Source organism: Dicentrarchus labrax, unplaced genomic scaffold (genome assembly GCF_905237075.1).
Source record: "Dicentrarchus labrax unplaced genomic scaffold, dlabrax2021, whole genome shotgun sequence".
Taxonomy (NCBI): domain Eukaryota; kingdom Metazoa; phylum Chordata; class Actinopteri; family Moronidae; genus Dicentrarchus; species Dicentrarchus labrax.
The window spans coordinates 33,522,330-33,538,633 of NW_026136720.1; the positions used below are offsets into that span (position 1 = coordinate 33,522,330).

At 39.2% G+C, this 16,304-nt stretch overlaps 1 protein-coding gene across 1 annotated transcript; it reads left to right on the top strand.

Moving 5' to 3' along the window:
- The first annotated feature begins 5,641 nt into the window (after window positions 1-5,641).
- Window positions 5,642-11,930, top strand: LOC127353143 (myelin and lymphocyte protein). The gene is made up of 4 exons (XM_051382181.1): window positions 5,642-5,846; window positions 8,226-8,393; window positions 9,042-9,167; window positions 11,426-11,930. The coding sequence occupies exons 1-4, from the start codon at window positions 5,757-5,759 to the stop codon at window positions 11,498-11,500; spliced, it is 459 nt and encodes a 152-aa protein (XP_051238141.1). The 5' UTR covers window positions 5,642-5,756; the 3' UTR covers window positions 11,501-11,930.
- The last annotated feature ends 4,374 nt before the right edge of the window (window positions 11,931-16,304 follow it).

Here is a 16,304-nt window from a genome sequence, read left to right on the forward strand (position 1 = left end):
ACTGCAGGCGCAGCGGGAAACTGTGCGGCTCCTGGGCAGCAGGTGGCACTACAGGGCCCTGCAGTTGGGGGGACCCTGCTTTATTAACTTATACGGGTTACAGGGAACAGTATGGAGGCACAACTGTGACTAAACTGAAAAAGGAAACATTGAAACGCTGAAAAATAAATCACAGACTTTTATTTTGATATTTTTTGTAGTCTGATAGTTTTGGATCTTCAGATTGTTTCTCCATTTCAGGGCTTGTTATTGTTGTTGTTATTGTTGTCCAGTGTCACTGGTTTTCAGTTTCAGGGGTCAGGAGGGCGTTATTTACATATCTGCATATTGATGATCAAAATCCAGAATCCAAACGGCGGCTGACCTCCGACCTCTGACCACACACTGCGATACAGGTATGTAAATCCTCCTCACCCCTGAAACTGAAAACCAGTGACACTGGACAACACAGTTTACAGTCTGTTTTATTTTTGTTTCAATGATTGTTTTCATAATCACACTTTAACTAAATGAAATGAAGAACATTAAATAAATTAGACAGATTTTCCTTCTCTCAGGGATTTTAATTACAGTTGATGTTTGTACTATAATGTACGATGGAGTATTAAGAAAAACATTATTTAATTTTTTGTGAAATTACGAGAATAAAGTCATAATATTACGAGAATAAAGTCGTAATAATACGAGAATAATATAATTGTTTTAATGAGAAAAAAGCTTCGATAGAGTTATCAAGATCTGACGTGAGCAGCTCAACCAATCAGCAGCCTCAGCCTGAGCCCAGCAGCCGCTGTTTGTCTCAGTCGTACCGTACAGTCAACAGGTAAGCTAATTTTGTCTTTAAACAGTTTTGCTGGCTGAGCCAACAGGCTGACAGTTTTCATAATATTACGACTTTATTCTCATAATATTATGACTTTATTCTCGTAATATTACGACTTTATTCTCGTAATATTATGACTTTATTCTCGTAATGTTACGACTTTATCCTGTAAAGCTGTTGATTGATTCTCAGTATTAAAACATTGAAGTGGTTGCTGAGCTGCATTGTGCATTAGTTGGAAACAGATTCACAACTACAGGTAATGTAGTTAAAGTTAAAGTGATGCTTTTATTGTCTTATCTCTCTCTGTCTATTAGTGTTGGCTGTGTTCACAGGAAGACGTTACACTGTGTCTATCAGAAGATCATCTGATCTGAACATCTGTCTGACGTTGGAGTGACGTCAACCGTCGACACGAGCTCATCAAACATCCTTCAGATCGGGAATGTGATCAGATGAAGTGATCGTCTGTCGGCCTTTATGTCATCCAACTGCGAACGTGTTGTTGTGACCTCTACGCAGCGCTAGAATCAAAGTGACTGCAGACATTTTTTTAAGATTTGTTGCTCTGAGTTAAAAATCAACCAGTGGTGGACTGAGCTGAACTCCAGTGCACAGTGTTCCCATCCTCTTTCCTCCACACCGTTTCTATCACTGAGCAGTATGACTGACTGCTCAGTGATAGCAGTCAGTCATACTGATAATGTTTTTCACACTCTAAATATTGATCAGAGTTGAGTTTTCCTGATATATTGATCCCTTCTCTGTCTGTATTCTGTATTTTTATTATTTTAAAAATCAGACTTAATATTCTAATTTCTGACAGATTCACTGAATATTCATCTATCAGCTGATTGCTTTCTGATGCAGGACGAGGCTGTTGATCTGAGACTGCTCTGTCACTGTACACTGATCAATAATAATAATATACACTGTGTTCACAGCTTCAATAAGAATATACACTTTAAAATAATAATAATAATAACTATTTCATTTAGTTTTACAGAAATAAACAAATTGCTGAGATAAAGTTCTACTGTGTATATTTTTTTCCATTTTCTTACAGCCTTAAAATCAAGAAGGCCTCGCGACCCCAGGTTGGGAACCACCGTCCTCCCGGTTAGGATTCCTTCAGTGTTCATGGTTCAGGAGGTTTCTACCGGGAGCCCAATGATCCACAGAGGTCTCCTCCTCTCCAACACAAACAGACCCGCTGATTAAAACCACTAAACACACTGAATAAAGCAGTTCCACCTTAAACACACTGAATAAAGCAGCTCCACCTTAACAATCACTGCTTCTCCCACACTGTTGGACAGACAAAGGACGTCCCGGAGGGGCTGCGAGCCGAGCTGCTGCTAACGTTAGCTCAGCTTGTTTCTCTGATAACTTAAGATCCAGACGTCCGATGACTAAAATCCTTCATCCGGTTCAAATCTAGAGTTAAAAAGCACCAAGATCTAAACAGTGGATGGTAAACAGTCAGTGTGACTGCTTTGATTATTGATTATTGTTTGAATCAGCTACATACACTGTTAACAGATTATAGCTGCACCTTAATGCAGAAGCGTCTCATACAGTAAATGTCTCTTCATTCAGAGTCTGTGGCTGAACTGTAAGGATCTGTTTGGGTATTGATGCAGGACAGGTACCATTTATCATCTTATCATGAAGTATTCAGTGCTGATTGAGCTGAAGATTAGATAACACAGTGACTCCCCGCCGGGCGGCTCATTATTATCTAATAACACCATCAGCAGGACAATAGAGCGGGGAGGAAAAGGAGGAATTTGCCTGCAGCTCAGGTTGCATCACTGTGTGGAACCTGACTCCTGGAGCAGCGGGATGCATCTTTTAATGCCTCTGGAAGCTGAGCCGTACAGCCACTGATACATAATCATATACCTGTAGAAGTTCTCTGGGCACAAATGTTCTCCCGCCTCATCCTACAATGGTAGAAAACATACACATGTGAGGGGCTCCTAGCTTTATATTTCCATATAAAGAGAAGTTGCACAGAACTATTATTATAATATTTCCTAGCTGCTTATAATACAGCAGGACTGAACATCCACTTGAGCAGCCGTTCTCACTTTCAATGCATTTCAATGTATTTTCAGAAAGTGTCTGTTTAACTTCAGATGTTGCTGTTTGAGATAAATATGAAGCGAGTGTCCGGTTCAGGATAAAACAAGTAAAATGTAAATACTTTATGATTATTAATATTATAATTATTAATAGTTCTCTTACTGCTGTGATCAGAAACATTGCTCTGAAGATCAATTCTCGGAATAGATTTTTAATAAATATAACAGCTCTGATCAACTTAAATGAACGTCCAGTTAGCCACGCCCACTTCGGAAGGAACCTCCCTCACACTGCAGGTAGCTGTAATTGTTACAGAACAAAAGATGTAATCAGATTACAGTTACATTTAGTGAAAGTGGGGATACATATTGATATAAGGAACGATACACTAGCATGCTATACCACAGCTAATCTCACAGGTCACACGGTTTGTTTACTGAGCTCATAAATCAACTTCTCCATAAAGACTCGATACTATCAGAGTGCAGCTGCCCCCTGCTGGCCGTCAGAGAGAATCTCTGTCCATTATAAATACTGGAAGTCACATGACAAACTATCAAAGACTTGAGTTCTTGTTTAATGGCGGGCACATGGCGTGTCCACAGAATAACAGGAAGTTATTGCAGCTCGAGTACTTTGTCCAATCTGCACCAAACTTCTCGTGTCTGATGAGTCCCACTACGACCGACTGACAACAGGAAGTTCTCATGGTGGACCCAGGAAGTGACGTTTAACTCACAGCAGAAGAGCTCTGCTTCCTGTGTAGACCAGATTGTGGACCAGGTTGTGGACCAGGTTGTGGACCAGGTTGTGGACCAGGTTGTGGACCAGGTTGTGGACCAGGTTGTGATCCAGATTGTGGACCAGGTTGTGGACCAGGTTGTGAACCAGGTTGTGAACCAGGTTGTGGACCAGGTTGTGGACCAGGTTGTGAACCAGGTTGTGAACCAGGTTGTGGACCAGGTTGTGAACCAGGTTGTGGACCAGGTTGTGGACCAGGTTGTGAACCAGATTGTGGACCAGGTTGTGAACCAGGTTGTGGACCAGGTTGTGGACCAGGTTGTGGACCAGGTTTTGTCCTCATCCTCACTGACACGCGTCCACGGACTTTGTCTGGAGTAGGTTTCCCCGGCAGGAGGATCAGATGACAGCAGCTGAAACCCGACCCGGCTCAGCGATTATCTGAGGTGTTTGTCCGACAGCTCGCCTGCCAAACGAGACACTTGTTGTTTCCATGGTGCTGTTGTTTACAGTGTGAGGGGTGAAAGGCTGCAGGTCACTAACAGATAAATATAAAATATGAAGATATCTTATATTTCAGTTGAATATGCTGCTTTAGGATTTCTTATGTTGGACAGAAGTCAAACCAACGACCTCAGGATGAGTTCAGGGCCCTCATTTATAATATATATATATATTATAAATATATATATAGTGTAGCACCAATTCATAACAGAAGTTATCTCAGGACACTTTTCAAATAGAGCAGGTCTAGACCGAACTCTTTAAAACATTAATTACAGAGACCCAACAGTACCACCATGAGCAAGACCTTGGAGACAAGGGCAAGGAAACACTGCCTGTTAAAAGGCAGAAACCTAGGACAGATCCTCCGGCTCTAGGTGGGTGGGAGAGAGAGAGACAAAGAGAGAGAGAGAGAGAGAGAGAGAGAGAGAGAGGGAGAGACAAAGAGAGAGAGAGAGAGAGAGAGAGAGAGAGGGAAAGGGGGGGTAGAGGTGTAAAGAGAGAAGGACAGAGACAAAGGTGCACAACAACAACAACAACAACAACAACAACAATAGCATTGAACTTAAGTTCTGACGGTGAGCTTATAGAACACAATGAACATTAAAACCTCGCTCACACCCATTAACTGACTGACTGACTGACTGACTCTTTATAACATTAATGGGTTTAGTCACTGAGTGTTCAGTTGGGTGTGTATGTGATTCACCAACCGACAGTTGGATCCTATTGATCAGTATACACTGTATCTTTATTGATTATTGATCAGGATACACTGTATCTTTATTGATGATATTGATCAGAATACACTGTATCTTTATGGATGATATTGATCAGTATACACTATCTTTATGGATGATATTGATCAGTATATACTGTATCTTTATGGATGATATTGATCAGTATACACTGTATCTTTATGGATGATATTGATCAGAATACACTGTATCTTTATTGATGATATTGATCAGAATACACTGTATCTGTATGGATGATATTGATCAGTATACACTGTATCTTTATGGATGATATTGATCAGTATACACTGTATCTTTATGGATGATATTGATCCTGTATTGACAGTCAGACTGTGGACATATGACGGCCTTTAGCTCGTGTTTCTAGAGTTACGTGTTGTTACGAACACGTTAGGAATTGTTAAAATGTGATATTTCTTAAAGGGAGTTTGGTGCAGGGAGCTTTTAGTTGGATTCAAACTGCTGATATGGATTGGATTGGTGATCAGGCTGATCAGGATCCTTATCAGATAACTGAACTTGTTGTTGTTGTTATTGTTGTTGCTGTTGTTGCTGTTGTTGTTGCTGTTGTTTCTGATGGATGTAGAGCCGTTGCCATGGTGATAATACGCTGGTCAAACATAGATAAGTGTGTCTCTGTCTCTCTCTGGAGGTGCAGACCTCCAGCGGAGCTCAGCGGGCTGACAGCCGCTCTGGCAGCTCTCTGTGGGTGCGGGCAGTCGGGCGTGTCCGCGCTCGGCTGATGGGGATTCCGGTTTTTCTAGTCGGCTCCTCCCGGTTTAAACCACAGCAGCTCTGAGTCCCGCTTCAGTCCGAGCAGCAGCAGCAGCAACAGCAGGAGGATGGCCTCCAACACCGCCACCATGGGAAACCTCCCGAGAGGGATCGGAATATGTACGACCATCCCTGACATCCTCTACCTGCCGGAGCTGGTAAGAAACAGCACCAACACATCCGGACAATTAACAGAGTGTGAGTTAGTTCCCTGTGATGGTGCTGCGCTGCAGACACAGAGCTGGTGGGAAGAGGTTCATAGTCACTGTGTTGTTGGTTCTGCTGTCCACACAAGTTATTGAGCCGAAATCCTAAAAGTGAAAATATTTCTCTCCTTTCAAGTAAAACAGGGCGGGAATGTTGGAGACTTTAAGGCAGAGATCAGCAACTTTAACCAAAACACACATTATTTCCAAAAATAAATCAAAAAATAAATCTATGTCTGCAGGTCACACATAGCGGGGCAGTGCACAGTGTATATGGAGTATACACACTTATTTCTCAGTCAGCTTTGGGTAAACCCGCTCTAAACTCCCCGATAATGAGTGTGTGTTTTTCTAGGATGGCGAAGGCATGACACAGTTGTCTAGTTTATCAGGTGAAGTAAAGAATACTGTAGTCTGCGGGCCTGCACTGGCTCAAGCAGCAGGGACAGTGTGCACATACTGCTGGCTCTGTTTATAACAGACACTTCTACATTCATATCTGAACTAGCAGTCACACTGTTGAGGTTCCAGATCAGGACGTAACCAATGACGACCATTGATTTGTGTAATGGAAACACACTGAATATAAGAGTCACTGTACAACAATGATGAATGAAAATGTTTCAATAATAAGTTATTTATGATCTTATAATGACCTTATCTGTGTGACAGTCACTGCTACCTGCAGTCAGAAATATCTGCTGATTTAATCAAAAATATCAGTATTTACTTGGAAAACCTCCAAATGAAGATTTTTCAACTCGTTTTTCTATTTTTTATTTTTTTAAAGTATATTTTGGGGCTTTTATTGCCTTTATTATAGTGACAGCTGAAGACAGACAGGAAAGGGGGACAGAGAGAGAGAGGATGACAGGTCGCAGGTCGGATTCGAACCCTCGGATTCATGTCTTTTTTAATGGAGCTTGAGCTGATCACTGAGTCTTGTTTGTTTGTTTATTTATTTTAATATTTAATATTAGAATATTATAAATAAAGAAACAGCCTGCAGCAGTTCACTGTTACCTTCACACTGTTTGTGTGAAATGACATAAAGTGACTTTCTGTGCACTTTTATTGACTGACTGATAAATACAGATAACGGATTAATGTGACTTTTTTTTTTGATCCACAGACAAACACAAAAGTTAAGAAAATATTGATCTGATTTATGAACAATACAGGAGGCTAAAGAGTGAAACAGGTCTGACTTTAAACTGAACTGTGTGAGTCATTTGATGCTGATTCTGAAGCTTTTTAATGGATGTTTGTGTTAATGATTATGTTCTATTGATTTTTATTTATCTCAGTAACAGTGCTTATCACAAACACACAGCGCCATCTTGTGAATTGAGCACTAATTCTTCCTCTCAAAGTGCATTAGATTGATGCATTTAAAGGTTTCACCTCAGCCCAAATCTTGATCAAACCAGAGTTAATGGTGATGTGTTGGGAGGAGGTCAGGGGTCACGGCAGCCAGATGTTAGACAGAGCCGATATGATTCCTCGAGTGAATCTGCGTGACGGAGGAGAGATCAGAATGTAACATCAGGAGGCGTCACACCCCGACTGACGTCAGCAGAGGAATGCTGCAGGGCCGTTCACACCTGTTCACTCGTTAACTGACTCACAAACTGTGTGTGTCAGTTAATGCAGGTGGAGTCTGAATACTGAATAATGCAGCCTGTTAATCATCAGAGGTGCAGTGAACAACGCCCTGCGCTATGCTGGAAATACAGGACACACAGAGTGACACAACTCTCTGTATATATTATATATATGTGTGTGTTTTAGGCCACAATTGTCAGATTACCTCTATTCAGCTCATAAATGATGATACATTGTTATAGATGAATCTACCAGCAGTACATAAAACCACTAAAATGAGCTCCACTAACCAGCTGTAACATTAAAGTCAACACATCAATAATACTAATAATCCAGTAATATAATATCTGAAATAAGACATTCTTTTACTTCTACTTTAAATAATGCAGGACTTTATATTCATACACTGTAGTATTACTACTTTTACTGAAGTCAGCGTTAGGCTTGTGTTTAATGAACTGCTGTAGTATTACTCTAGTATTGTGGGTAGGACACTGAGCGAGACTACAACATATTTTTAAATGAACTTATTTTATCTGCATTTGAGAAATAATAAGTAATAATGATACAAATAATTGAGAAAAAGCTGAATATCGGACCCGATAGTCGTCTATCTCTAATACAAAGACGCGGACGTTTCAGTCGTAGTGAACACGAGGGTGAGTATCAGTAAAATAAGTGTTGGGGATAACGTGATGATCTGCTGTGTCTCTGGTGTTCCTGCAGATCTTCGGTGGTCTGGTGTGGATCCTGGTGGCGTGCACTCTGGTGGTGCCAGCGAACCCTCAGGGCTGGGTCATGTTTGTCTCCGTCTTCTGCTTCATCATGACTTTTATCTGGATGGTGGTGTTTGCCTGCGGGGGACATCACAACAAAGGCAGCTGGGCTGCAGCAGTAAGTCTGTTTTACTCCACAATCTGGACCACAACTCACTGCTGTTCCTGCAATGAGTAATCCCAGAGTCCGTCTGCTCTCCCAACTACGTTTCATCATTAATAATGAGCACATTGCATTTCATTTGGAAACTAGCTCAAAAACAGGCAGACAAAGGGCAACCACTTACAGCACACTGCTGTTAGAAACCAATTATTTGGTAATGATCCTGATCAGCCTGATCACCGATCAATACTCCCATTATTAAAGCATTAATCAACCTTATCAGACTTTAGCAGTTAGCTAGTGTTTCTGTAGTGGAGGCAGAATGTTAACAATGATCCATATCAGCAGTTTGAATGCAACTAAAGACAGAAAATGATTTCCTTTGTTGGGTGGGGAACCCTTGGAGTCAGTCCTTGTCCGGGATACAACGTCTACAGTGAGATCCAGCAGTGCACACACACTTAGAATGGACTTCACAGTGAAGGAGGAGACATGTTGTGTTACATTATTACATTATTACATTTACCTATTTATAGATTGTGTCATTTGTAAGGAGGTAGACAGAGTAGAGAACCTCTCGTTGCTGTTTGTGTGGATGTCTGGAGGGGATCTTCAATGTCACGCCACAGAGAGTTCCTAATGCTCCTCTTCCTCATCTGTCAGGACTTTGCGTACCACGGCATCGCTGCCTTCTTCTACCTCAGTGCTTCAGTGGCTTTGGCCAGAGTGACCCTGGAGATGAAAGATGGGACCAACTTCCGAAACTACCAGCTGGACATCTCTGCTGTGGTGAGTCATGTTGCTGTTTCATGTGGAACCGTTCAATGATGGTCCCATTTACACCATAAAGCAGGGTATTTTTTAAAAATAAAAAAAAAAATTAAAATTTAAAAAACTAAAATTAAAAATAATTTTTAAAAAAAAAAAAAAAAAATTAATAAAAAAAAAAAAAAAAAAAAAAAAAAAAAAAAAAAAAAAAAAAAAAAAAAAAAATTAAATTATTTTTTTTTTAAAAAAAAAAATAAAAAAAAAAAAAAAATTTTTTAAAAAAAAAAAAAAAAACACCCACAAAAAAAAAAAAAAAAAAAAAAAAAAAAAAAAAAAAAAAAAAAAAAAAAAAAAAAAAAAAACCCCCCCCCCCCCCAAAAAATAAAAATAAAAAAAAAAAAAAAAAAAAAAAAAAAAAAAAAAAAAAAAAAAAAAAAAAAAAAAAAAAAAAAAAAAACAAAAAAAAAAAAAAAAAAAAATAATTATTTAAAAAAAAATAAAAAAAAAAAAAAAAAAAAAAAAAAAAAAAAAAAAAAAAAAAAAAAAAAAAAAAAAAAAATGCTAGTTGAAAATATTTATATTTTATATTTAACTGCTGTAAACTGCAATTTCCATTGCTTAGTTAAGTGGAAATATATATTATTAAAACAACGTTTCACTGCTCACAAACAGCCACTGAAACTATGGACTATGGAGAGAAAATTATGTTAAGTTGTTTTCTCTCCTCTGGAAAAAAAAATGAACAAACGTAAAAAAATAATTTAAGTGGGTTAAAAAAATTTTCCCCCCAAAAAAACAAAAAAAAAAAAAAACCAAAAATAAAAAAAAAAAAAAAAAAAAAAAAGTTGACCCACCACACAAAAAAAAAAAAAAAACCCGGAAAAAAAAAAAAAAAAAAAAAAAAAAAAAAAAAAAAAAAAAAATAAAAAAAAAAAAAAAAAAAAAAAAAAAAAAAAAAAAAAAAAAAAAAAAAAAAAAAAAAAAAATATTATAAAAAAAAAAAAAAAAAAAAATTAACGTTAATTGCTGTCCATGCAGAGTGACTATAGCACAAACCCTGATAATAAGTCAGTATTTTGTGGTTTCAGGGAATGTAGGTTACTCATGAGCAACAAGTCTGGGACAAAAAAAAACTTTAAAACCTCTCACCACTTTTAACGTGAACTCCACGGTATGATCAATGTCTTTGTAAACTCTGAAAAAATAAAAAAAAAAATTTTTAAACCATGTTGTCACATTATTCCCACAAGTGGAAATACCCCGCTCAGGTGCCAAACTTCAAATGAATGCAGCACTAATCATCAGAGTAATTCTGTTGTGGGAGAAATAAAGAGGCGGGGCATGACCAAAACTTATGAATTCCAGCCCATTAAACTTAAATTATTCACACATTATATTGCATCAATTTAAGTATATTCTACTTCTATTAGTAGAATATACTTACATTTGATAGTAATGCAATCAAACTTAATGTTTGATTACTTGTACTTGATTGTTTGATTAGATAGGAAATCCGGGGAAAAAGTGTAAAAAAAAAAAAGGGGGATGTTTAGGGGGGTACTTGTGATTGACAGGTCTCTGGTTCTCAGTCAGATCCAATCAGCACAGCTATGCATGTCCTCCCCAGCTCCACCCTCTCGTCCAAAAAAGCCAAGACGCCAACAAAACTGTAGGATTTAAAACAGTCTGTGGTCCAGAAAAAGTCAGTTTCTCCTTCAGTTGTCGCTGTCCCTCCTACCCGGCCTGCTGCTGCTCAGGGTCCCTCCTCCAGAGCCGCTCTCTGCCAAGGTGTCTCTGGGCTACGCAGACCTGACAGCAGGCAGGGTGGACTGCTGCCGAGTTGCCCTTCCACACACTGCACTTGGAAAAAACTATAAACCCAGGAGAACTTGGTTTCAGCCGTGGCAGGGTGGGGGGCAGACCAAAGGTCCAGAACAAAGTTCTAGATGTGTGTGGAGGGGTGAGGACAATGTACCAACCCACCCTGCGAACACCCGGAGGCGACAGAGCAGCATTAACAGAATATCACACAAATAAAACAGAAAACAGGACTTTTTTGTTACTATTTCAAAGGAGAAAAACAACCAGGTTTGTGGTGGATCTGCTGATTAAAGAATGAAAAAGTTACCCAAAGCTTAAAAGTTTGACCCTCTCACAAGCACCTGAACACACCACAGAGGAAACATAAAAGTAGAGGAGTGTAACTGATTCCCATGGATGATGTTGAGGATGTACCCGGAGGATTGTGGTGACCCCTCATGTTCTTTCTGTCTCTTCAGGTCTTCTCGTACGTGGCCACTCTCCTCTACTTCATCCACACCATCCTGTCTGCCATCCGGTGGAAATCTTTCTAAAGGTTTCTGAACCAGAACAGGACTGATTTTATTCTTTAAGCTTAGATCTGTGGACGCTGACATGAAGAGAGGGCTGAGGGAAGAAGCAGCAGCGGATTCAGACGACCCACATGGTTTGTGAAACAGAGCTGCTCCATCTGGTCTGATAAGATCCACAGAAATGTGCGGATACTGCAGAGCCTCATGTGTTCACTCTGATGCTGCTGATGTTTTTTCTAGGATGAAATGCTTTAGTTTGGGTTTGGTTATTCTCTCAGCTGATGAAAGAAAGCGTCTGATCTGGCTGCTTTTATACTTTTATACATTTCTATCGAAAACAAAAAAACGGAACCAGGATGTAAACTGTTAGAACTGACTGCTTCATTTTTGTAAAACTAATGAATTCATTGAAAATGAATAAATGTGTTTGCTTTGAAACGTACGAGACAAACGTGTTTCAGTTCACTTTTATTAAACAGGATCACTTTTATTAAAATATGAGATGAATGCATGATATTGGACTTTGTCTGATGCTGATAAGCACTTTTAGTCCTAAAGGAACAAATGATTTTGACTTCCGTTATGGTGATGAACCACTGCAGACAAAAAATAAATAAGTAAAATTCATCCCACTTTAACAGGCTGGAGTGGTTGTTCGCAGAGAGAATGTGAAAGGAAGATCAACAGCTGATAGATCAATAACAATAAACAGTGAATCTGTCAGAAAGAAGAATATTAAATCTGATTGTTAAAGTGATAGAAATACAGAATACAGACAGAGAATGGATCAATATATCAGGAAAACTCATCTCTGATCAATATTCACTGGAAATAATCAAACTTCCTGCAGTTATTGAGTTCACTGTTTACAGCTGATCAGCTGTTCTCTGCTATTATTGATACTAATCAATAGAATATGAAATATACATGTGTCACTTAGTGTTCTCAAAGATAGGACGGGGCTCCCTTAAAGAAAGATGTTAGGAGCAGGGGCTTAAACTCAATAATAAATGAATTCAACAATAGGACAGCAGCTTGTAGTCCACACTGGCGGTAATGATTGAGATGAAGCTGATCGTTAATCGATCACTGCAAATAGCAACTTTAACACACCTCCACAGCGCAGACACACGCCATCTTCGACTCACACAACGTCTGAGGGTTGCTGGGACATACAAACATTCAGTTTAATGGGTTTAAACTGGGGCCTGACCAGCAGCACTGAGATCAACAAGAAGAACATGAAACCAGGTTTAATGGAGTATGGCAGGGAGTAAATACAGGGCAGACTGCCACACACACACACACACACACACACACACACACACACACACACAGAGTGTAAGGCTGATCGGCAGTGTGGCGGGTCAGTGAACTGTAGCTGTGATGGATAATTGATGAGGTGATAATAGTAAAGCATCATGAAACTGAAGAAGACAGAAGCTGCAGCTGGTCTGAACGACAACCTTCAGCTCGACAACCACAAACACTTTATATTAAAATACGTCTCTTTGGACATGTTTGTCTTCATGTTGGACAATACAGTGATATTTTATCGATGTAGTGCCCAAATAATTCTTTAGACAATAATATCTTTAGAAACTTTACATATTTTATTAACATCTGTAGCTGATCTCGTGATGCTTTTTGACGTCTGTTTGGTTAAAGTGGTTCTGTCCAGTAAAATCTTGTAAATATCTGTAAATATGAGTGAGCAGAAGAGGAATGATTGACAGGAGCAGCAGCAGAGTGTCAGACTGCAGAGTGACCAGCAGGAGGCAGCAGATCCACACAAACACACACAGAAATAACATGAGAGACTTCAGAGGTGGATTCAGAGTCACATTAAAACCTGTTGAGAAGTCAGTTTGTTGCACTTTCTGTCAGGTTAATGAAGCTTTTAATCCCAACTGATGGATGGATTAAAATCACTGTGCCGCAAAAAACAAAACAAAATGTGGTAAAGTTTAATCTACATCAGCAGTTCCCAACCTTTTTCTACCAGTGAGTAAACTGACTGTATATTATCTATATTTCATATTCTATTGATCAATAACAATAACAGCAGAGAACAGCTGATAAACTGATCAATGAACCCAAACAGTGAACACAGTAACTGCAGGAGTTTGTGGAGATTTGGATGAATGTAGAGCAGTTTATTCCCTGTGAATATTGATCATTGATGAGTGTTACGGCCCCTCTGTTATCTGGGATGTGTATCTTGTTGTGGCGGGGTAAAAAAGAAGGGGCCCCCCCCTCGGGGGGGGGGGGGGGGGCCCCCCCCCCCCCCCCCCTCCCCCCCCCCATTTATTTAATGAGCCCCCCCCCCCCCCCCCCCCAAACAACCCCCCCCTTTTTTATTAAAAACCCCTTAAAAAGGGGGTTTGAATTTGAAAAAAAACCCCTTTTTTTAAAAAAAAATTAAAAAAAAAAAAAAAAAAAAAAAAAAAAAAAAAACCCCCAAAAAAGGAGGGAAAAAAAAAAAAGGAAAAAAGTGGGGGAAAAAACAAACCACCCCCCAAAAATTTATTTTAAAAAAAAACACATTAAATTGGGATTATTTTTAAAAAGGGGAAATTTTAAAATTAAAAAAAAAAAAAAAAAACCCATAATTATTTTAAAAAAAAAACCAAAAACCCTAAACACCCAAAAAAAAAAAAAAAAAAAAAAAAAAAAAAACAATCTTTTCCTGGTATGTTTATAGAATTCTTCTGGTTGTGTTAACTGTGTAGCTCTGTGAATATAGCATAGAATATATATAATATTGTTCTGTTTTCTTCGTATGTGCATTAGTTAGAAAGGCGTATTGGTTGTATTGTATAGAACAAGCTGCTGAATGGATTCATGGGTTAAGCTAATGTTGGCTGTGATTAAGGAGCGTTTCAGTTGGCAGATTTCCTCACTGGGTTCTGATGTTAAGCACTTTTATACACCACATGCTTTTATTCTAGCCAAACACAGCCTCTTCTGTCACAGTTGGTGCTGTGACACTTGGGGGTGTGTTCTTTTGTGTGTGTGTGTGTGTGTGTGTGTGTGTGTGTGTGTGTGTGTGTGTGTGTGTGTGTGTGTGTGTGTGTGTGTGTGTGTGTGTGTGTGTGTGTGTGTGTGTTATGCCTGGCAGTGAGCTGATCACCTGGTGGAGTTACACACCTGCTGGCAATCCTCACCAGCGCCTGGCCTTAAGATGTGGGGCTTCCTGAGACTTGTCCTGAGATTATTCCTTACCTTCTCATGGTTGAGTGCTTCAGACCAATTTAATCTAATTTAGTATTTAGTTTGTGTGAGTTTCTCCATCTGAACCAGGACTAACTCTTTGTGTTTCTTCTTTTTTCAAGATTCCTGCACCCGGTGTGTTTTTGTGCTGCCCGGAGGATCTTTTTGGAACGCTGGTTGCCATTGTCCAGGACTGCCTGCCCCTGCTCTCACCTCGCCCTTTTCCACACAGTTCAACTTGTAACTCAGTTCTTGGTGAATAAACTCTTGACCTTAACCCGCCTCTAGTGTTCTGTATCCGCACCCCGGTCCACGGTTCTACCAAAGCTAACCCTCTGCAGTGCAAGCACAACTCAGGTGTATTTTCTATAAAGGCTCCACTTTGTTACTAGGATTTTATTTAGTGGTATTAACTGTGTGATTGTGGGTCCAATATAACATGGTTCAACCCTTAAAAGCTTACAGTTCTCTACAGTAAGTTAGTCGATAATAATCCAGAGTTTATACTTATCAAATTGGCAACTTAATGTTGCTAATTTCCTAAAAATGACGCTGTCTGATGCAGAAATATTTGAGGGAAAACTCCAAACAGATAGGCCGGGAGCCGGGTCACCCCCTCAGGATATTTTCTGCTGCATTTTTTTTTTTATTTCCTGTTAGCCACACACACACACACACACACACACACACACACACACACACACACACACACACACACACACACACACACACACACACACACACACAAACACACTGATAACTAGCACCCACAACTCAGGGCTGTTTGACACATGTTTTTGGTAAATATGATATAAATGAAAATACTATGGTACTGCAATCACATTAATAGTCATACAAGTATTACAATCAGCAGGGAGTATGCTGAAACAACCTGAAACAACCCCAACAACAAAATCTCTACATGACAAATTCTCATCAAAAATAATTATTTTCTGTCACTTCACATCAATATATCAATATCCGACCTCATTTGCATATCGAAACAGCTTGCCACATTCACAAGCTTCAGTTTGAGCCCAAGATGAACTTTCTATTTTGAAAATTATTCACTATACCTAAAGTCAGGGAAAACAGAATTGTGAGCCACTAGCACTACTACCAAATGGAGATAAGCATATATCTAACAATATGTTCACATGTACTGCTACTAATGCTGAATCTGAAGTGAAGAACATGAACAGTGCAATACATTTACCTGGAATTTAACATATTTCTATGTCGTATTATGTACAGAGAGCTTGTCCAAACTAATTCACCCAATACACTACAGACTAACTAAGCATCAATATGTATGCATATTGTGCACCTGGGTACTTAATATGACTTAATACAGACTTAGATAAACACTCTAAATACAGTCAAAAGGAGAAACAACAACTGATGAAGCCAAAGACAGGGAGCTTCAGAGCCCCTGGTTTCTACCCTTTACCTCATTTAAAATGACAATTTTTCCATCACTGACCTACATAAACAAGTTTGTTCGTACATGCATTACATACAGTTCATGTAATGCATGTAAGAGGACTCGTATCAAAGGCAACAAGCTCTACTTTATAAACATGTGCTCATTTAGTATCGGGCTAAAGCACAA

Excerpts from the sequence above, each read along its gene's own strand:
- LOC127353143 (XM_051382181.1), top strand. The coding sequence starts at position 5,757 with ATGGCCTCCAACACCGCCACCATGGGAAACCTCCCGAGAGGGATCGGA. Across the intron at positions 5,847-8,225 it reads TCCTCTACCTGCCGGAGCTG|ATCTTCGGTGGTCTGGTGTG; the intron begins GTAAGAAACAGC and ends GTGTTCCTGCAG. Across the intron at positions 8,394-9,041 it reads AAGGCAGCTGGGCTGCAGCA|GACTTTGCGTACCACGGCAT; the intron begins GTAAGTCTGTTT and ends CTCATCTGTCAG.